At 37.9% G+C, this 23425-nt stretch overlaps 1 protein-coding gene across 5 annotated transcripts in view; it reads right to left on the reverse strand.

Annotated features, from left to right (window-relative positions):
- The window catches only part of LOC126374397 (uncharacterized oxidoreductase YjmC), a 29074-nt gene extending 13910 nt beyond the window's left edge, over positions 1-15164 (reverse strand). The window contains exons 1-3 of one of the 5 annotated variants that reach the window (XM_050021032.1): positions 14952-15164; positions 5187-5350; positions 3452-3640 (exon numbers count right to left, since the gene is read on the reverse strand). In XM_050021032.1, coding sequence (XP_049876989.1) covers positions 3452-3640; positions 5187-5337 — 340 coding nt within the window. In that variant the 5' untranslated portion in view covers positions 5338-5350; positions 14952-15164. Of the gene's footprint in view, positions 1-3451; positions 3641-5186; positions 5351-7581; positions 7748-10682; positions 10755-13261; positions 13416-14724 lie in introns of those variants that run through there. The other 4 variants (XM_050021031.1, XM_050021029.1, XM_050021028.1 and 1 more) reach the window with 4 other exon arrangements.
- Positions 15165-23425: the final 8261 nt, after the last annotated feature.

Below are 23425 nucleotides of genomic sequence, written 5' to 3' on the forward strand. Positions count from 1 at the left end.
GGTGTCAGAGTTTTTATTGGGCCGCCAAGGTCATGGTTTATGTAACGACTATGTACTTACATCAGTAAATAGTAACCGGGATCAACGGTTTAATGTGATTCTCAAAGCACGAAACATCTTACTTTCGGACAATCGGATGATCAGTCTTTGATGTCTTAACCAAACTGGGGAGTACATTCCCTCATTAATGAAAGGCATAGTTCAATCGTTAAAAGAGGTATCGCTATATGTAAGTGTCAATGGAGTAGATGCTCGGATTGTATGTAGAATCGTTAATGACAGTTTATTAGACATGCCAGTAGTAATCGGACCGTCTTAGGACCGATATTGACAATGACGTGCCCCATCCGGGTTCGTGTAGCAATGTGAAGTTATTATTAAATGACGTCAACAGGTGTGGTCGAGTTTATGGTGCACTCTCTGTAAGAGCCCAGACTCATGTCAAGTTGAACGGTAGCGTTCTGTTGAAGAATAGCAGGCAAATCTGATAAGCAATATTTCGTACGTGTGAGAACTTTTTATCATTGCCAAAATGGACGTGTGGATGTTTTAAAGCCACCTTGTTATATATTTATTTTTGTCGAGCGGTTAGGGTTGTAAATAGTGAACCAGACAGGTGTACCTACCATAGAGGTATGAATGTGGCTTCGACCAAAGTCAGGACCATACGATGATAAGGATGGTAAGGCGACAGACATAGAAAGGCAGCAGTTATTAGATTTGCTCTATAAATACGTACAAGTATTATTTTGCATTATCACTTTAAGACTTGGGAGCACTAATATTAACAGCGATGAACATAGAATTGGGTAGTTTCCTAGTTCAAAGATAAGGTATGAAATTGTGATTGATAAATAAAGACAGATCTAAAGGTAAAAATAAACATTTTCTTGTTTCTATTTAGCTTCTTTATGAATTTTAATAGGGAAAATGTAATTAATAAGTGCGATATTTGGGCATGTTTTTCTACGACGTCACGGGTTGTTTTTTTTTTTCATACGGGTTCCATAGTAATTTCGTGTTTTGGGGTTTGGTGAAGGGTGACTGATTTGACCTGTTGAGAACTACCCTATTGAATAGCCAACATCCAGCTGTATATTGTCCTTATTAACGGAATAGATAAAGGAAAAGGAAATGGAACGTAATATGGTAGGTAATATGTTAGAGGCGGGTGTAGTAAGGGAGTATGTTTCAGAGTATGCTAGTCCTACTTTAGGAGTTCGCAAAAAAGAGGGGTTCGCTGACGATGTGTAATGACTATCGAATGTTATTATTAAAATGATTATGCTTATGACCGAAAATGAAATAGCACGACTCAGCGGCCAGGCTTGTTTTGTTGCGTTTGATCTCGCGTCATCGGACTATTTATCGTTATCACGGACGGTCAGCAAAGTTCGGTCGGACGGAGTTCAATCGTTTGCCATTCGATCTGGCTGTATACTAGCGGATGAAGAACATGATCTTGGACTCTGCTCGTTTTATCAAGGCAACTTGGTATATGGACAATGTTCTTATCTTTGGGAAATATGTGTTTTTCAGATGATAGAAATGAGATTTCTTGTGTGACACGATACATTATTTAGGAGACTAGAATGACTCATGTTGATGTTTTATCACGCAATTCTATTTCGGACACAGCAGACATTCTCCCATTCTCCCATTCTAAAAATAACTAAAAAAATGTTTTTATAATGACGGACAGAGCAAGGAAAACTTATGCCTGCATATTTGGGACCGTATTGGGTCAATAAAATTTTAGACAGTAGTTACGCGATACACAAAAGAAGCGACCAACAACGTTTGGCTGCGGATCATAAGATGTTGTGTATACGTATGTGGCGGTTTTAGACGTAAATGATAACAACTTTTCAAATTAAACATTTTTGTTGATGTATTGTAATTTGTGTTGTATATCTGTGAGAGGCATATAGCTACAGAACAGTGTCTATGTTTCAGGTCAAGTATGTGAATTGATTGGTTCGTGTCTTGATGAGAGCAAAGCAAAAGAAACACAGGCTCAGCTACTGTCACGAGACTTCTCGATTAGCTCAGATGGGAGACCTCCATAAGGATTTAACGATTGGCTCAGATTGGACGCCTCGATAAGGTTTTAACGATTGGCTTAGATTGGATGTCTTGATAAAGATTTATCGGTTGGCTCAGATTGGACGCCTCGATAAGGTTTTACCGATTGGCTCAGATTGGAGACCTCGATAAGAATTTATCGATTGGCTCAGATTGGAGACCTCGATAAGGAGTTAACGGTTGGCTCAGATTGGATGCCTTGATAAAGATTTGTCGATTGGCTCAGATTGGACGCCTCGATAAGGATTTAACGATTGGCTCAGATTGGAGATCTCGATAACGATTTATTGATTGGCTCAGATTGGAGACTTAGATTAGGATTTAACGATTAGCTCAGACTGGAGACCTCAATAAGGATTTAAAGATTGGCTCAGATTGGATGCCTTGATAAGAATTTATCGAATGGTTCAGATAGGATGCTACAAATTATTTGTATGAATCATTAGTTTAATAATGGGTAACCGATTGATCGGATCCTAAAAAGTTTTCAAGGTGATTGAATAGGCATCGTATCTTGTTTTAAAAAATATATTAAGTACTATTGTAATTAACGAAATACAAAAGTAACGTAAGTTTTACGTATTTTTTTAAAATGATTCATATTTAGTTTGTAAATTAACTTTCAACTTTAGTTATTAATTTTCTTAATTTATTTTTTTGTCTTATTCGTGTGATTTGTTACTAAAACTTAAGTTTTATTAGTAGTATTTTTCCTGATGGTTAATGCTGTGCTTACCTACATGTTATTCGTTAAGATTGGTCAATAAGTAAAGTTCCTACTTATTTGATTATTGTTTAAAAGATTCTGATGCAACTTTGTAACATAATTTGCTACTATAGTTATACAACAGTTACGATATTTGAGCCTGCTATTATTGTTTTATTTATTACTAAGTATCTGTAATTTATTGTTAAGATTGAGCAACTGACCAAAGTACCGATTCATTGTTAGGGTTCCACCGGGTGTCGTGCGCGGGGACGCACACGTTGTCAGGATGGACGATTGTTAGGGTTCGTAATGTTTATTTAATTATTTAATTATTATTAGATTATATAACTTAATAACAGACGGAATAAAGTCGTGAATCTGTGTCACGACTTTATTATTTTTAATTTGGAACTGGCATATTATTTCATTTGTTTTTTATTTTGATTTCTTCTTTTTCGAACGGGAACGCTTTTCCCGCCTTTTTGAAAAGGCGGTGACGTGGAATTTTGTTCGGTTGCGGTAATCTGTTATGAAGAGTTGGAGAGTTAACATTGTTTATGAAAATATAACATTATTCAAGAGAATTGCTGAATTGTTTGATTATGACGAGCACCTCCCCACCTGAGAGCAGTAGTATTATCACACAAGCAGCCTTACGTTTAGCGGCAACCCATCCGACGCCGACTTCCTTAGCCTTCTTGATGGCAAGGTCCATGCAGAAGTTGCCAACGGTGGCTCCGAGTCCATCACAACCGTCCACCCACGCCGTAGCTCCTTTCTGCTTGAGCACCACTGGCTGAGCCTTTGCGTCGGTCGCTCCTGATCTGATGTCGTTTATGTAAAGCTCTGTAAAGAATATGATTTTGTTTGTTAACACAACTATACAGGGCGTTAGTGACATCGTAACGAAAACTTTGACAAATGACGCAGGCCATGACTCTTGAGTTGATATCAAGTAGAATTTTCCGTCGCAAAAGTATGGAACTGAAAATAATTCAAAAATAGAAACATTTTCATGAATTTGTTGACAGGAAAATCCACTTGATATCAACTCAGAATCATGGCCTGAATCACTCCCCTCAGTATTTGTTACGATGTCACTAACACCCTATCTGCTGGTATGGCAGATCGTAACAAATACTGGAGGGGGGGGAGGTTCGATTCAGCTTATTATTTTAAGTTAATATCAAGTATTCCATCGCAAAAGTATAGAATTGAAAATAATTTAAAAAATACACAAATACATTTTGCGACGGAAAATTCCACTTGATATTAACTCGGAATCATAGTCTGAATCATCCCCTTCAGTATTCGTTACGATGTCACTAACACCCTGTATGTATATGGAGACTGTAGGATCAATGCTCTAAACTCAGGCACCGAAGTAAAATGTACTCTAATTTTAAAAACATTAAATATATGTTGGTCTAAGTAGTAGTGGTTATCGCTGTGGTCATGTGGTTCAAAAAAATATATCTTTATTCAGTAGGTAACATTGTTACACTTTGAATCGTCAATTTTTACATAACGAACGTCTCATCAGCCTAAAACTACTGCAGCTTCTCACAACCTGTATAGCCGGGGAAAAGAAGCTGCAAGAAAAACCTCGGCACAGGGCCCTAGACGTTCTTTAAAAAGAAAACATAAACTATTGTTATAACATATCATACATAACATAAACAGCCTATATACGTCCCACTGCTGGGCACAGGCCTCCCCTCAATCAACCGGAGGGGGGATGGAGCATACTCCACCACGCTGCTCCAATGCGGGTTGGTGGAGGTGTTTTTACGGCTAATAGCCGGGACCAACGGCTTAACGTGCCCTCCGAAGCACGGAATCATCTTACTTTTTCGGACAATCAGGTGATTCAAGCCTGAAAAGTCCTTACCAAACAAAGGACAGTCTCACAAAGTGATTTCGACAATGTCCCCATCGGGAATCGAACCCGGACCTCCAGATCGTGAGCCTAACGCTCTAACCACTAGACCACGGAGGCTGTTACTATTGTTATACAATTCAGTAATTTAGCTGCCTAATATCAGTTCACAGACAGATAATCCCATGCATTCATATCTTCTAAATAATCACTAACTTTATAGTTTTAATTTACCGGGGAGCTCCTTCGAATCCCGGTACCTAACTTGCACCAGCGTGTTATTAATTTTCACTAACACAGTTGGCTCTTCCACTATAGATGGCGATACGGCTCACCGCCTTCACGTGGATTTAACAGAAAGCTAGGTGAGGCACTTGGCACCAGGCTCGGTGGAGAAAACGCGTTTTCGATAAAAAAGGTTTGGCGACTTTTTAAGCCTCATTTTATAGATTTTTATTTTCACCTAACTTAGAATGGGATCTAAAGGCTAATTAAAGCAATTCCAGGACTTACCAAGTCTGTTCAGTCCATGGCTGAAGTGTCCAGTCATGTCAGCATGGAGTAGCAGCGCAGCATGGTCCTTGGCTTGCTGCGCAGGAGTGCCGACTGACTGCAGACTCTCCTCCATGAACCGCCGCGCTTCCTCTATGGCTACTTCTGGCATTGTGGACTGTGGGCTGAGAGTGACACGAGGTTTATATGGTGGTGAAAATAAAGGTGGTCGCGCACCTAGACGCGCCGCAAGAGCCGCACGCGCCAAGTCATCGCATGTTGCGGCAAAATATGGTTGTGGAGCGCAGATAGGTGCGCGAGCTTACATACGATTACATATTTATAAAATGGAATGACTTCAATGCGTGCTTTTTTTTTGACGTGACTTATTGTTTTGCCGCAGATGGCATTAACTACTTTGCCGGTCAAACGGGGAGCGCGGAAGGCTCTCACCCGGTACAACGTTTAAGACAACAGGCCTGAGGGTGCCCAGTTGGGCGCGAACCTCGGCTCAGGGCGTCGTCTGAGAGGAAAAATATTTGAAAGAATTAATCGACCCTTGCGGATCGATAGCGATAAGCGCTGATTGAGAGAAATCGTCGACCACGCCGGCGGGGTCGGTATCGGGGTCCTGAAGTATTTGGTGTCGGACTCAGTGCGTGCGGCTCCTGCAGCGTATCTAGGTGCGCGTTCACCTTAAGAATGATGTGGAAATCTGTGGTTGCCTTACTGGAGCGTAGACCAGGGGTACAGGGTGTTGTTTATGTTTATTTACAGACAGATAGGCACAGACTCGCGGCCAGAAGTTCAATTCGCTAAAACTCTTTTTTTGTATTCATTAGGTACATATTAGTACTCGTGACCGTACGTTAACGCAAGCATTACCTAATGGTAAGTAGTTAGACGGCCTCCGTGGTCCAGTGGTTGAGCGTTGGGCGCACGATCCGGAGGCCCCGGGTTCGAATCCCGGTGGGGACATATCACAAAAAAATCAAGTGATTTTTTGGATCACAAAGTTGTGATCCCTGGTTTGGTTAGGACATTACAGACTGGTCACTTGATTGTCCAAAAGTAAGATGATTCGTGCTTCGGAAGGCACGTTAAGCTATTGGTCCCTTAATCGTTACATGAGCCATGTCAGGGGCCTTTGGCAGCTCAGTAATAACCCTGACACCAGGGTTGACGAGGTTGGTATTCCACCTCACAACCAACACGATAAGAAGAAGAAGTTAGATAAGGACATAATTTAAGTAAGTATATTTAACTGAGAAAAGATCAACCTGTAAATATGTCGTAGATATATGGACGGAATCTATCAAATTACACTGACCACGGAAATCGTAAGTGCAATATAGTGTAAGATATAACTTTATTATGTAGATCTAGTACTATATTAATAGAATAACGATAATTTATCGCATTATAAGATATTTTTTTTGTCGTGACTTGTTGTAGATTTGCCGCAGATGGCATTAACTACTTGACCGGACAAATGGGGAGCGCTGAAGGCTCTCACCCGGTATAACGTTTAAGACAACAGGCCTGAGGGTGCCCAGTTGGGCGCGAACCTCGGCTCAGGGCGTCGTCTGAGAGGAAGAATATTGAAAGGATTAATCGACCCTAGTGGGTCGATAGCGATAAGCGCTGAATGAGGGTACTCGTCATCCACGCCGGCGGGGTCGGTATCGGGGACCTCAAGTCAGTTCTAAATTATAAGAGCACATTGGAAAATAAAACGAATGTCACGATTCTTATTTTCTTCTCGCCCAACCCTATACCTGCTTCGACCAAGTAGTTAATGCCATTTGCGGCATACCTACTAGTACCTATAAGTCACGTCAAGAAAAAACCTATGCTTTCCAGTCAGATTTTCCAATCCAAAACAGGTCCCTACATAATATTTAACGCTAACGAATCAATATCGTATTGAACACACAATAAACACTGATTTTATCTGAATAGGTATAGAGTAGCTATACATACGAGTATATAGGTAGTTATGAAAAAGTGCATTTTTGACACTGTAATGTAAGTGGAGGAAGGAGGTGTTAACTAATTTAAAAAAATAATTTACAGTTTCATTCTTTTTTAAAAATTCGTTCATGATATTGTAACAGGCTAAGGTCATCAGACCATGCTGCCTAGTCTTAAGTGTTTATCATGGTATAAGAAAACTTTCTTATACCATTTTTTTCTTATAAGTAGGTACCATGGTGTTTATGTTGTAGAAGTATTTATAAATGTAAAATGTATATATCTCTCACTTCTGTCGTTTCATGACCGTGTTGTGTGTTTGTTCGCTCCTGATTAAATCCAAGTTTAATCTTATAATTTGTTTCTTTTATGCCCATAATCCTTCATACGTACTTAATACATATAAGGATATACTTTTTTAAAATATTAATAAATGACTTACGAATTTTATTCACAATATTTAAACAAAATCACACTTTATATTCCACTAATAAATTCAGACACGTCGTCGTCTGTGTAAAAACACTATCATTCTCTCAACAATTAAATATCTTATTAGGTATAATTATATTTTTATCTACTATGCAGAAATTAAACAGACAACTCTACGAGAACAAAAAGACTACTAACTTGAACCGTAAGATAACATAAGAGCTTATCGATGTAAGTAGAGCAACACTGACCTGTAAATAAGCACTTATATATTGGTTAAAAAATGAAGTACTTTTTTTTAATTTAGCTATTTTTATTTTTTGACGTGACTTATTGTAGATTTGCCGCAGATGGCATTAACTACTTGGCCGGACAAATGGGGAGCGCTGAAGGCTCTCACCCGGTACAACGTTTAAGACAACAGGCCTGAGGGTGCCCAGTTGGGCGCGAACCTCGGCTCAGGGCGTCGACTGAGGAAAAATATTTGAAAGAATTAATCGACCCTAGTGGGTCGATAGCGATAAGCGCTGATTGAGGGAAATTGTCGACCACGCCGGCGGGGTCGGGGAAGTGTTTGGTGTCGCGAACTGATTGGCTGCCTCTATGGCTAGAGTAATCGGGTCGTCGGGATCGTATATTACGTCCTTCATTTATTTAGCTAAGTGTTCGGATAAGAAATACAAGTCAAAATAATTACATTTCCAGACAAAAGTAAATACCTAGTTATACGTTTTTCGGGCATCGAACTCAGGATCTCTGAATCATAAGAGCAACTCTCAACTACTGGATATGATATATATCAGTGATATGATATATGAAGATAGTTCTCATGAACCTTATATATAGTTCTCATGAACCTTATATATGTCACCGTAAAATTGTAAATAACGTTAGATTATAATCTATCTCGCGAGATTGTGAACTGTCGAATAATTATGAATCGTATCATATTGCTTACAATTTAACGTATTATTTTTCGGTAGATTATAATTTATCGAAGTGAAACCGTCAAATTGTGATACGAAACGCACCTCGCGTGCTATACCATAGAGTTACAAAACTATTAGAGTGAGCATAATGTTAATTTGGGATTCTCTTAAAATGCATAAATGTTTTTGTCATAATTTTAATTATCATAATCCTTTTTGCATAACGTTTTTTAGCATAATAGTTTTACTTTCCCATAATAACATCTAGGAATACTGGTTTGTTAGGTATAACTTATTTTTGGGATTAATAAATAGATATCCATAATTATTTTTTAGAACTATCTTAGGATCCCTTGCTTGCTGTGATAATAGGTTATAACCTATTACGGCCACAGTGATATGATATATGATGATAGTTCTCATGAACCTTTATATATAGTTCTCATGTACCTTATATATAAGAACTATCTTAGGATCCCTTGCTTGCTGTACCTTTTGCATGTTACGGCCGCGTTACACCCTGGACACTTCATACAAAACACCTCGTTTTACACAGACACTACACATGGACGTTATCGTACACGCGCATCTGTGTGTGTGACGTCTGACGACCATACGATTGAAGACTGAAACTGAAGTAAGACCGAGGGGGGTGAGGTAAATCTAGCTCAGCGGCTGGTGGGGAGCGGAGTGTTACCGTTCCCTACGTAGGTAGTATTATTCGTTATTCTATGGTAGCGGGTTTGAATTTATGCTTTGATTACTTATTTACACCTCGGTCTACCCCTTCGTGGATTTATGCGTGTTGCTACATGTGTGTCTTTTATTTTTAATATATTTACACAAATAAGAAATAATTAATATTAAAATAAATAATTTTATTTAGTAAATAATAAAAGCATCGTATGTAAGAGAACTGTGCACCCTCAGGTCTGTTGTCTAAAAGTTTGTATACCGGGTGATAGCCCCAGCGCTCCATATTTGTCCGGACAAGTAGTTAATACAGTTCGCAGCAAATCTACAATAAGTCTGGTCAAAAAAGCAAGTAGGTAAGTACCCAAAATCGTTTGCCCCAATGTGTAAAGCAACTTTATCTTTGTTCGTTCTTATCTTTATGTTTGTCTCAATATTTACATAACTGACTGACATATACAAAGTCAAGTTGAAAACATAGATAATATTATACACTATATTTTTTTTTAAATACAATATGCTCGCGTTTGACTTTGTAGTCAACCACCTGATGGCAAGTGACGATGTGGTCTAGGGTGGATCAGGCGTACCTAGAAAATGCCTATTCACTCTAGCCTTGAAGACTCCCAGATTATAACGAGTTGGAAAAACAGACGACGGCAGACAGTTCCAGTCCTTTGCTGTTCGCATCAAAAAGGAAGAGGCAAAACGTATAGTGCAGATTGGTGGAACATCCACAACATAAGGATGAAATGCCTGCTGACGTATAGTTGTCCGTAGACGGAATGAAGTGGGTGGAATTAACTCGTGAAGTTTCCGCGCGCGCTCACCGAAGTGTATCCGAAAGTAAGATGATGTAAATGTGCCTGGGTGTAATAAAGAAGGACATCATTTATACCCAAAAACAAAGATAAGAGAAGCATAAAATTTGAAGGTTAAACGAAGAAAAATCTGTACAGCGCATAATTCTTTATTGTATACAAAAGAAACACATTACATAAACAACTACACTAACTAATTAATTACTTACCTCTTTTCTTATTACTTTTTAGGTAATTACTTATCTTCATGGACATATCGTAAAAACAGATTGTTATTCGATAAAAACAGAACACAATATTAGTACTTTAGTATATTATGTTTCTTGTAGAAATTCCAACTGCATATTTATTATCTCACTTGATATCACAAGGCAAACTATATGCGTGTAGATCTACCTATAAAAAATCGCGGGATTTTTGACGTGAATATATTAGATATGTTGTAGTACTTATATATGAAATAAAAATAAAATAATACTAGACTTAGTTACCTGCTACAAAAACAGATGAATGAAACACAATATCAACTCAAACTTCAAAAAAACTGACAAGTATACATTTAAGTTATTTTTGATCACTGATATGCTTATGGTCCTTCCTCACACAACCTGTATCTCACAATATTCCGAAGACACTAAACATAATACTGGTTTTAAAAGTTAACTTACCGGATTTAAAAATCGACTCGATGGAACTGGGAATGAAAAAACTAAAAACTTTATCAAACAGAGATTCAGTCTGGAACGTAAAAAAAAAACAATAACTTAAATAATAAATAAAATGTTAGGATTTCGAGGATTCCGATTATGCGTCTCTCCCGTAGTTTTGAATATTTCTCTATGGGTTTTATCAAATTGGCCAGCTCACAGATGTACACGGTGAACAATAGAGGCCCCAACACCCTGCCTTGGGGTATGTATAATAGACTCATTATTAATATTAAGATTCCCATTGACATTCAGAATTTACCTATGAACAGTTTTAAGACAATAATTAAACAGAAACTTTGTAAAAAAGGTTGTTATAAGATTAATGAATATCTAGAAGATATGAATGCATGAGATTAGCTGCCTGGGAACTGATATTAAACAGCCAAATTACTAAATTGTATTTATAACAGTATTATTTAAAAAAAGAACGTCTAAAGCCCTGTGCCGAGGTTTTTGTTGTAGCTTCTTTTCCCCGGATATACAATTTATAAGAAGCTGCAGTTAGTAGTGTTAGGCGGATGACACGTTCGTTCGTTATTGTAAAAAAAGTCGATTCAAAGTGTAACTATGTTACCTACTGAACAAAGATATTTTTGAATTTTGATTTTGTCTTTTGTCTCGTCTTTGCAATATCCAATTTAGGGCCAAACCTCTAATTCCATAGTTATCCATAATAGTTCGGCAGGAACTCAATAAATGGTATACTTTCAAATTATTAACGGCACTCACCAAAATATTTTCATATTGCGAATATTATTTGTAACTTTTTGGATGTTACTACGATTGTAGATAACAGGAAACACCGCATACATTACTTCTATTTCATTATATCGTTAATTTTATTTTTTTTTTTTAAGTTTTAGGTATGCTGCTTATTATTTACAGAATTTATTGTCACTGCACATTAGAATCAGTGATGTTCCCAGTTCGGGAACGTTCCCAGCAGTAAAAAGGCGCTAGTTTGTAGTATTTATATCGACTATCACATAATTTTATTTTTAAACGTAATAAAAAGTGTTTCGAACCCATTTATCATTTCATTAAGAAAACATTTCAAAAAATATAAGTGCATATTTCTGTGTCTACTGGAAGCAGCTCCAAAATAAAGACGTGGCCTAAAGGTCTTTGTAACCAGGCCAAAAAATTCCAAAAAAAAAAAAAAGATCTATTGTCAACTGTTGGTGACCTATAAGATTCAATCTTCCTTACAGGCTACCATTTACTATGCGACTGACAGCTGTCAAAATTGACGTCTCTTGTGATTTTATTGTATCTAGTAAGCTATGTATTCCTACATGGTAGTCTCGGGAATCCCGAGTCGGGATAATCTCGAGGATCAATGAATGAACATAACATAACGTAATCTGTTCACAATAGGCTAGTTTCCAAATAGTCAAATCAGGAAATTTTTATTAAACGTCAAAACACGAAATTACTATGGAATTTGTACGAAAAAGCACACTGTGACGTCATAGAAAAGCGTGATAAAATGTCAGACTTATTATTACGTTCTCATAATTAAAATTCATAAATAAGTTAAATAGAAAAAAGAAAACGTTTTTCGTCTGTTTTAGATCTGTCTTTATTTAGTAATCAGAATTTCATAATTCATTTTGAATCTAGTACACGACCCAATTGAGCTCGTTAGTGGTACTAACAGCTAAGTACCCACATTACCGAGCTTTTTGTTAAACCACCGTGATACGTGGTGAGCCATATCGCCGTCTATAATGATCGAGACAACTGTGTGAATGAATTGTATAGTTTGCATCTACCGGGCGAGAGCCTTCAGCGCTCCCCATTTGTCCGGCCAAGTAGTTAATGCCATCTGCGGCAAATCTACAATAAGTTACGTCAAAAAAAAATCTGCTGCATTTCTCTAAAGGTAAATAATCGCCTGTGATTGATGAATGTGGAGGAAGCAAGAGAAGTGTGTCAGGATCGAAGCAAATGCAATTCTATAGTCTCTGCTTACCCCGGTGGGAAATAGGCGTGAGTTTATGTATGTATGTTCTCTAAAGGTAAATTAAGACAAAACGAGCGAATGTTCATTCTACAACAGACAGACAGAGACAAAGCATTATTTCGTAGAAGAAGAGAAGAGTACAAGAAAATAACATTTCTGATTCTATGTTCTGGCTCTATGATCGTTTGATCTAAACATTTAGAAGAGTACTTTTAACAAATAATAAAGAATAATATTTATATTCAGCTGAAACCAGATCCAGTGGGTATCACCTTTACGTATAATTATACAGTACATGACGTTGGCAATTCTAAATCGAAATTAAAATCGAATGTAGTCAATGTAAGTATATATACAATTATATTTCTCGTCCATTAAGGAAAATAACGAAAAAACAAACGATTCATACTGGTTCTTTGGTAGCTTGTTTACCTAACTAATAGATAATCGAGAAAAACATGAAAAGTAATAAATTATTTATTCTCTTCACAATATACCTACTTCATTATATTACACTGAACATCGGTAACGATAAGAATATATATAAATAATATACGCATTATATATTTACCTTTTTCTTTAAGGATAAAATTCGCAAAACACTACGAACTAACAAAATCACAAAGCGTTATACATATAAAATGTATCTACATAAGTTGTAAACAGTCATCGAAACACTTGTAAACACGCATAAGTATTCAATCGAACTGAAGTCGAAATATTTACTCAAACGAAACGCGTCGAATTGTCAATGTTAATATTTTAATCGGTCAATGGCACTATCGGATTGTTACAGACTCAACTTTATATTAAAATCTGTAGGATCTGATTCACATTGCAATGCAATGATTGCATACAAATTATCTAATCCTTTCAAGGTCAGTAAGTTAAGTACGCTACATAGAGACGTAGCGAATGCACGTCTTTTTATTAAAAAATGTTTTTTTTTTTTTATTTACTTTCGATTTTCAAATGTTTTTTTTTTGTTTGTTTTTTCTCATGGAGTACAAAAGTTTTTACCAAAAAGATTTTTATACTTTAACAACCATCACATAAGTAGATAGGTAGATTCGAATATATAGGTACGTAGGTACCTATATTACGCTTAATATATAATATATATGGTATGTTATGCTATATTGTTTCGTCAATTATTTTTTTAACGTGACTTAAGTAGATATTGTACATTTGCCTCAGATGGCATTAACTAGGTACTTAGCCGGACGTTTTATCAACTATAACGTTACAAAATTAAATGGTCGTGGGAAGTGTTGACACATAGTTGTAACATCTAAAACATATCGGGTTAAAATGTGACCGTCATGTTCCCGTTGTTAACTCTTTAATAGTAAGAACACTGGCTGCTTTCTTTTTCGAAATGCTCTTTCTTGTACGATCTTATTTGCCTAAAGGTTAGGTGTTAATAGTTCTTCTTACATAACTTATGTGCCTTTTAACTACTGGGAACATTCTCAAAAGTGATTCTAACGTGCAGTTACAATGTTATCTCAGTGAAATGTTATGTTAGCGACCGTAAATCTGTATATAAAAGCGGCTTACCAAAAACTTTAAAAATTTGAATGAAAACCGTAACAAAATATCGCACTTATTATTAATTTTTTCTTTATTAAAATCCATAAATAAGTTAAATATAAATTATAAAACGTTTTTGTCACCTTTAGATCTATCTTTATTTAGTAATCAGAATTTCATCATTTATCTTTGACCTAGGAAACTACCCAATTGTTATGGACGATAGGCTAATCCTTTGTCACCATAAGATCCATCATATCCATCTTAGGACTTCGTATCAACACGTGGCTGTAATAGTCTTTATTTACTTATGGATCTGCCCAATCCTTTAGGGATTTGTGTATTTATATATGTAATCTTCTTCTTTGCGAGTCGATGGCGATCGATACTAAATTTTTGCTGACCAATAATTGGCCACGCTTACGGCATTGTCAGTGGCTTCGTAAAGGTCTTTAATAGAGCAGGTGTATATGTAATTAGTTATGTACTATAAATACATACCTACCGTGGTTTCTTTGGAAATACTCGTGTATGTCTTCAAAACACTGATTATACTTCTACAAACAGCCTTCCTTATTTAACTGAGATACCTGTATTTTATTTGATAAATAAGTATGTAAATAGGCAGTATTTGAAAAGAATCGATCGGCGTAGTCTCGACTGATACAACACTATGCTAATGAACGCCACAACACTGGCTCATCTACTCTGACAGATCTAATTCTTACCGCGCATTGATGCTATGGTAAAGTTTATCTACATTGAAATATAAACACTAATTGTACTAAACTAGTCGTTCTATCTAATAGTAGGTAGACACATATTTTTAGCACGAAAAAGATAACGGTCAATAAGGTTTACTTAAATGTCAATGCACTCTTTTTGGTCACTTTTGTTATTAATCTTTTTTTTATTCTGTACAACACGTCCAGCCAGAATGCAAACCGAGAACTAACTAACTACCTACTAATAAAGAACTAACAATCTCTCATAGCGAGCTACAATAGGATCAGACGTCCAAATTAATTGTAAACATTACGTAAGTGTCTGCGCAGGATTGGTTGATTTGAAATAAACATCTGTGCAGTCAGTATCACACTCCTTTGCTGGACTAACACCTATCCGTGGGCAATTGCTTCGATTTTTGGTTTTACATCACTACAAATGACACACACACCATGATGAACACAGGTTGGCAGAAAGATAACCTGTCCAGGTGGGGTTTTCTCAACGGATCGGACCTGAGCTGCGTGTGTGGTGTTATGCCACAGACTATGGCTCACCTGACATCTTGCCCCGCGTGCCCTGATACCTGTACACGAGAGGAGCTGATGAATGCCACCGAAAACGCTGTCCGGGCAAAGTACTGGGCTAAAAAAATCTGAGTGCCATTTTTTTTGACGTGACTTATTGTAGACTTGCCGCAGATGGCATTAACTACTTGGCCGGATAAATGGGGAGCGCTGAAGGCTCTCGCCCGGTACAACGTTTAAGACAACAGGCCTGAGGTGCGAACCTCGGCCCAGGGCGTCGACTGAGAGAAAAAAATATTTGAAAGAATTAATCGTCCCTAGTAGGTCGATAGCGATAAGCGCTGATTGAGGGAAATCGTCGACCACGGCGGGGTCGGTATCGGGGTTGTGAAGTGTATGGTGTCGCGAGCTGATTGGCTGCCTCTATGGCTAGAGTAATCGGGTCGTCGGGATCGTATCTTACATCCTTTGGACGCCGATACTTTTCAGTACCGTCCCTAAGCCTGAATGCCATCGAAACGACAAGAAGATCACTACAAAGATAAAATTAGAATGGTTTTTTTATTCGAATTGCATTCAAACTCGCAGCTCATGTCAAGCCGGGACGAGGTATTTTGAAATAGACAAAGAGAACAGACATAAAGAGTATTTGACCTAACTAATAGAAAGCTCAGTGAGGCGTGGGTACTTAGTCTTTCTCATCTTGTGAAGGATGTACCTCTGACTACCCCTATAGGGATATAGTGGTGAGCTTATGTTATGTTAAAAAGAGAACTAGTTCAATTTTTTTTCAATGAAAATGAGAAAGTAGGTATTTTTTTTATCTAATGAATGACTTTTTTATATAATAACTGTTTATCTGGTTGGAATGTGATGTTAAAATAAAACTATGTCTCCTTACACATTCCTGTTAGCAAAAACACTCAATCGGAAAAACATGTTGCTATGAAAATCTTATCAGGCACTTTCTGAACGGCTAGTATATAAGATGGATGTATAATATTATGTATATTATATATATATATTATACTTTGGCCTTCGTATAGCTTTGATGGCAGTCATTGCTCTAATGTGTCGGGAAGCATATAGACACCTAACTGGGCCAGTTAATAAAAACAACACTCGGTAGGGCGCTGGTGAGGTCGTTCATTGAACTTACAACCCACGCTATGGACGAAAAATCCCTCACCGTAAATCGATTTCGTAACCTCATTCGCGGCACGGTTGCTGAGCCCCGTGGGCTGCAGTGCATGTAATGCCTACATAAGCCGGATCCAAATTAATACGATTTACATGAGAGATGAGACGCTAGACATAGTAATGTCTAGTTTCACTGAAAAGTATCGGCGTCCGAAGAACGTAATATACGATCCCGACGACCCGATTACTCTAGCCATAGAGGCGGCCAATCAGCTCGCGACACCAAACACTTCAAGACCCTGATACCGACCCCGCCGGCGTGGTCAACGACTTCCCTCAATCAGCGCTTACCGCTATCGACCCACTAGGGTCGATTAATTCTTTCAAATATTTTTCCTCTCAGACGACGCCCTGAGCGGAGGTTCGCGCCCAACTGGGCACCCTCAGGCCTGTTGTTTTAAACGTTGTACCGGGTGAGAGCGTTCAGCGCTCAATTTGTCCGGCCAAGTAGTTAATGCCATCTGCGGCAAATCTACAAATAAGTCACAAAAATAACATTACTGTTTCAAATAATTTGTTGTTACCCAGCCTGTGAGGATTGTAAACGAACGTGGTTTATGGATAGAGGTATATGTACCTGGGTCGTTCTTCTTTTTTATCGACAATGATCTGTCTTACGTACTGCTTTTAATAAGTTATGTTTTAGAATTTTATTTCATGTTTCCATTGTCCAAAAATATAGTTATCTTATTATACTCAAAATACAAGCAAAATACTAATCGGTTCCTCAATTAGTTATTAACGTAGCTTCATTGTTTTTCACAAAATTTTGTGACAGAGTGGTATATTGAAATGCTGTCTCCGATGAAAAGGGCCACTCTGTCACAATATTTTATGGAATGCGCCTGCAAAGAAAAGTATGTTACCAAGATAAAGAGAACCACTAAATAGTCCTTTACGGACAGATCTTTATATGATGTTTTAAAATATTTATTGCCGTTATAATTTTAAAGATGTTAAGTCCGATTAATTGGGAAAATGTCTTTTTATTGTCGATAAAAAAGAAGAACGACCCACCTATATGAATATAAATGTGTTTACCTATGTGTGTGTGAGTATGTAGTGTGTCAGGATCGAAGCAAATGGAATTCTATAGTCTCTGCTTACCCCGGTGGGAAATAGGCGTGAGTTTATGTATGTATGTATGTGTGTATGTATGAATATAAATGTCACAAACTTGCAACATACAGACAGACATTGTTTGTTTCGATCGACCTATTTATTGAGTCTATAATGAGCTCAATCTAAACATAGACAACGTACCTACTGTGCGATACATGCAACATACATAGGTAGGTACAAATGGTAGACATACTCGTAAATACAGAAGTCATGTCAGGCAGGATTGACACAAGCGCGCCGGTGGAAATAGGCGTGAGTTTATGTATGTATGTAAGTACTTAGTTCAGCATGGTATGATAACACAGTCAGTACCCATTACTTCTATAAATGGCAATCGTAATGATGATATTTTCATATTTCCGTCTGATGGACAGATATTGTGTGTTATTATTTGTACCGTTATTATGACAGTTATAGTGTCGTTTACCCTTTACTTTGTGGAACAGATTGCCTCCATTTCACACCTCTAGCTGTCATAATTATTATGACATATACTTAACACGAGTTATGCATGGGAGGTAAGGTTATTAAATAGAAAAATTACTGTCGTATTTTTTTTAAAGAAATTGAATCGGTAAATGAAACTTCCAGGACTCTCTCTCCAGTTCTTCCTCCAGCCTTCCAGAACCAGGAAAGCATCCAAGTCGTCGCGCCATCTCCGCCTCGGTCTGCCGCGCCTGCGTCTGTCTCTATTCGGAGACCATTCTGTGGTGATCGTAGCCCACAGGCGGAGGGAGGCCTTTGCCCAGCAGTGAGACACTTTAGGCTTGATAAGATAAGAAATGATACTTACTTGTAGGTTTTTTTTTGTGTACCTACAGTGGAAAAAAAAGTCACCCTGTATATCTCCACTGATAGATTAAGAGTTACAAAGTTTGATGTAAAATTAATGAATATGCTGCCTAAAGTTTTTTAAAAACCTAAAATAGACTTAGTAATTTTCATTTTACTAGACATCAACGCTAGAACATAAGATATCATAAGTTCACGACTATATCCCAATGGGATAGTCAGAGTCAGAGGTACATCCATCGCAAGATGAACTAAGTACCCACACCTCATAGAACTTTCTGTTAGACCAACGCACTTTAGAATACGTCTTTAAAAGTTAAAAAATAATCAGGAGTTGCTGCGAGTAATCTTATTGATGATTTGGAGCTCTGCTTATCCCATTGGACTTTATGACCTTGACTGTATAATATAATGTATGTAACCATAATTATCTATTTTACATTTGGTCGAAGTAGATATATTATAGAAAGTCGGTTGTAGTAGAAGATAATATAGTCGAAATTCCTACAAATAACCGGCGCCCGCCGCCAATTCGATTTAACTCTGCAAATGATACGAATCGTAACTCTCAACTTCAACTTCAACTTCAACTTTATGGTTAATGGCAACCGGTCGTCGTATAGAAGACAACCATTACTGCCAGAGTCAAGTATAGAAAAGACACTTGTCCATAGAGAATGTCTGATAAATTTATCCAAAGTCAATTCCAGGGATAAGTATTGTATTACCTGAAATAGGAAAACACGGTATTAAGCACACAGACAGACAAAACAAAACGTCACAAATGCACACTTAATAACAGTAATTTAATAATTGGTCAGTATAACAGATAATTATAATTTAATATCACATCTATGAATATATTTACAAAATAGTCTAATGAAAGGCGTGTTAATGTATAAAAGCAGGGATTTCATATTGATGGGCCTGGGAATTTTCGATGGCAGGATATCATACAAAGAGATAGGTTGTAAGGGGCAGTTGAAGAAAATGTGATCTGTGGAGCCTTCTTCAGTTCCGCAGTCACACATGGGAGAATTTCGTATCTTCAGTTTAAATAAATTTAGTGGGGTGCACGCGTGGCCGATACGGAGCCGGCATATAACCGATGTGGTTTGTTTGTCCGCCGAGCGATAACGGAAAAACCATGGTTTTGAGGGAATTTCAGGTTGGATATCTCCATAGTACCGCCCCTTTACTTGCTTGGAACGATCCCAACTTTTTTGCCAAGCTTTATTTAAGTCTACTTTCGCCATACACGCGAGATCAAGCGCGTAAAACTGATAATGATCGGCACATCCGGACGTTATTGCTTCCCTAGCAAATGAATCAACTACTTCATTACCTCTGATTCCCGTATGGCTTGGTATCCAGGCAATGACTACTTCAATGTTATTAATGTGGCAATCATATAAGATTTCTCTAACTTGTAAGATTAAAGGTGATTTAGAAATGGAGGTAAATTGGTTTGAGTCGATTGCATAAAGGCAGCTCAAAGAATCTGAAAAGATAATAGTTTTTTGGAAGTTATGGGCACGTATAAATTTAACAGCTTCTAATAGAGCAACAGCTTCGCCTGTGAACACGGTACATATTGGAGGACATTTGAAACTTAAAAGGGTTGAGTACTTTGGTGCCCAGACAGCGGCACCAACCCGTCCATCATCTGCCTTTGAAGCGTCTGTATAAAGATGCAACCAATCATTATATGCACTATTAATTTTGTCATCAAAGATAGCATTTGCACCAGGTGAGTCCTTTAATATTCCAAAACTGAGCATGATATTCGGTTTAAAAAGGAGAGAATCAAATGAAGTCAAGAAAAGAGGGTTTATATTTGTTTGAAAGCATTTATACTCAAGGGCCTTAAATTTTTGGAGACTCTTAATAAGACATGGATGTTCTTTATTGGACCAATAATGGTTGCGTGGGATAATAGATGAGAGAAGTTCTAGCTTTGGTAATAAAGGGTGATTGTTATACTGAATAATTTTAGAAAAATATCTGTCAGCGAGATAAGATCTACGAGTGTCTAGAGGGGGATCTAAGGCTTCTACTTGAAGGGCATTTGTGGGAGAACTTTTCATTGCACCCAGAATAATCCTCAGGCACTGATATTGGACTTTATCTAAAGTTCTTAACGCGGTTTTATTGCAAGGCTCCAAAACAAGAGACCCATAATCAAAAATTGAACGGACAATAGCATTATAGACTAGTTTTTGAGAGTAGGGGTGAGAACCCCACCATACACCTGATAGGGAGCGTAATATATTAATGTTTTTTTCGCATTTGTCTACGATATAATTTAGATGGTCTTTGCCTGACATAGTTTTGTCCAAATATATCCCCAAAAATTTTACACCTTGGCGGACAGGAATTTGTTCGCCCGCAAAGGATATGTCAACGTCCGGGAAAGATCTTTTTCTAGTAAATACAACCGCGGAACTCTTCCCTACGGACAGGGACAGGCCATGATCTGACAGCCAATCTTCGAGGTATAAGAGAGCTTGGTTAAGTTTGGTAGTTGCCTCTTCTAACGAGTCAGACGAAACATATAAGACTAGATCGTCAGCATACTGGAGGACACTGCAAAAAGAATTAACACATAGTTCTAGGTCGTAAGTATAAAGGCTGTAAAGCAGGGGACTAAGAACAGAACCCTGCGGTAAACCTCTCCATACACGCCTTGGTTCCAGAAGGGAACCTTGGACGCGAACCTGTATTGATCTCTCCATCAACAAGTTACATACGAAATATGCTAACCTCACAGGGATACTCAGATTGAGCAGTTTCTGCCTGAGAACCGGAAGCAGGACATTGTCATAGGCAGCGGAGATATCGAGGAATACTCCCACTAAGAACTGGTTGTTGGAGAGGGCAATTCTAATGTCTGTGGTTAGAATAGCTATACTATCAGTGGTGCTCAAACCTTTACGGAACCCATACTGAGTTTTAGCTAAAATATTCTTACTTTCAACAAACCACTCCAACCTTCTTTTTAACATATGTTCCATGGTCTTGCAAAGGGTTGACGAAAGAGCAATAGGTCTGTAGGAAGAACATTTCGAAGGGTTTTTCCCTGGTTTTAAAATTGGGATAATTATCTGGTTTTTCCAAGACTCTGGAACAAAAGCTGTTTCAAAAAATTTGTTAACTATTGAAAGGAATAAAGATTTTGTAAATTGGCCAGATTTTTTAAGAAAGGAATATGGGATACCATCTATACCAGGCGATGAGTCCCTAAGGGATTGAAGGGATGATAGGAGCTCTACCATAGAAAATGGATCATTGAGTGAGTGATGAGGAAAAGCAGAAGGGTATGGCGAAGATAAGCAGTCACGGTTAGCAGCCGAGAAAGGAGCCAGGTTGTTTGTGAATTCATGTATCCATTTTGAATAATCATTCGAGTCGCAACTACGACCAGAAAAAGAACCCCTAAAACGTTTTATGGATCTCCATAACAAGGAGGGAGGAGTCCGGGGGGAAAGAGACTGGCAGAATCGGACCCATGAGGACCGTTTCTTTTTTTTGAAATAACGTTTGGCAGTTGCTGAAATTTTTTTTAAAAGCAGATAGTTCTCTATGGTCATCGTAAGGCAGTAGTTAATTTCTGCCTCTTTACGGCGTTTGTACATATCAGAACAATGAGCATCCCACCAAGGGGGAGACACTTTACTACCAATCTTAGACTTTTTAATTGGGATGTTATTATTTGCAGCTTTACAAATGCCTTCAACAAAAAGGTTATAGCCTTCCTCAACGTTGGAATTGTTGATGAGAGGGACAAAATGAGAATTGGCATCAGCCTCAATAGAATAATTATCCCAATTTGCGCGAGACAGACGATATTTTAATAAGGGTTCGAAAGACCTGAGGGAAGGGGATGGTTGGTCAAACGAAATAACGATAACGTAGTGATCGCTTCCAAATTTCTCTTGTAGGATTTGCCAAGAGATCATAGATCTAATATCCGGTGAGCACATAGATAGGTCAACAGCGCTGACTCTGCGGTCCGGAGCAGTATATCTCGTTGGAGAGCCATCGTTAAGGAGGCAAAGATTCCTGGAGTCCATCAAGTCGACCAGATCACAGCCGATGGAGTCATAATCAGGACCACCCCATATTAAATGTGACATGTTAAAATCCCCTACAATAATAACAGGTCCAGAGACGTGGGAGAAAATTGACTCAATGTCCGAAATTGAAATTACGCTGGGATTAGGGATATAGATGCAAATAATGGTTACATTTTGGATTTTGGCAGCAATGGCATTGATACCTGTTATAGTTGGAAGAGGAATACGGGAGTACGTAAATGTAGACTTAATAAACAATGCAACACCAGCATATCCATCAGCTCTGTCATCCCGGAGACAGGAGAAGCCCGGTAGCCTAAAATAGGATCCCGGTATAAACCAAGTCTCCGAGATAGCAAAGACTCCTGGATCGTGAGAATTAATCATGAGTAAGGCTTCATGTTTCTTAGGACGTAGACTCTGAGCGTTCCACTGAATAATTTTGAATTTTGTTAATAACGTTTGACAAGTCTCCTAACAAATTGGCAACGTGGGACGGTGGTGAAAAATCACTATATCTATTCAATATATTGACGAGCATTGACACTAAAAGGTCCAACAGATTATCTCCTCTCGGAGTAGGAGAGTTATTTAAACAAACCCCATTATTAGGGGCTGGTGGATCTCTATCTGAAATTAAGGCCTGATGGGCTACACGGTCATATCCCGGACTCGAGGGAGCTCTTGGGCGCACTACCGGAGTAAAAACTGTTTTCCGATAACTTGATTGGCTGTGAGGCTGTGAGTATGATATAAATC

Source organism: Pectinophora gossypiella, chromosome 17, assembly GCF_024362695.1.
Source record: "Pectinophora gossypiella chromosome 17, ilPecGoss1.1, whole genome shotgun sequence".
NCBI lineage: Eukaryota > Metazoa > Arthropoda > Insecta > Lepidoptera > Gelechiidae > Pectinophora > Pectinophora gossypiella.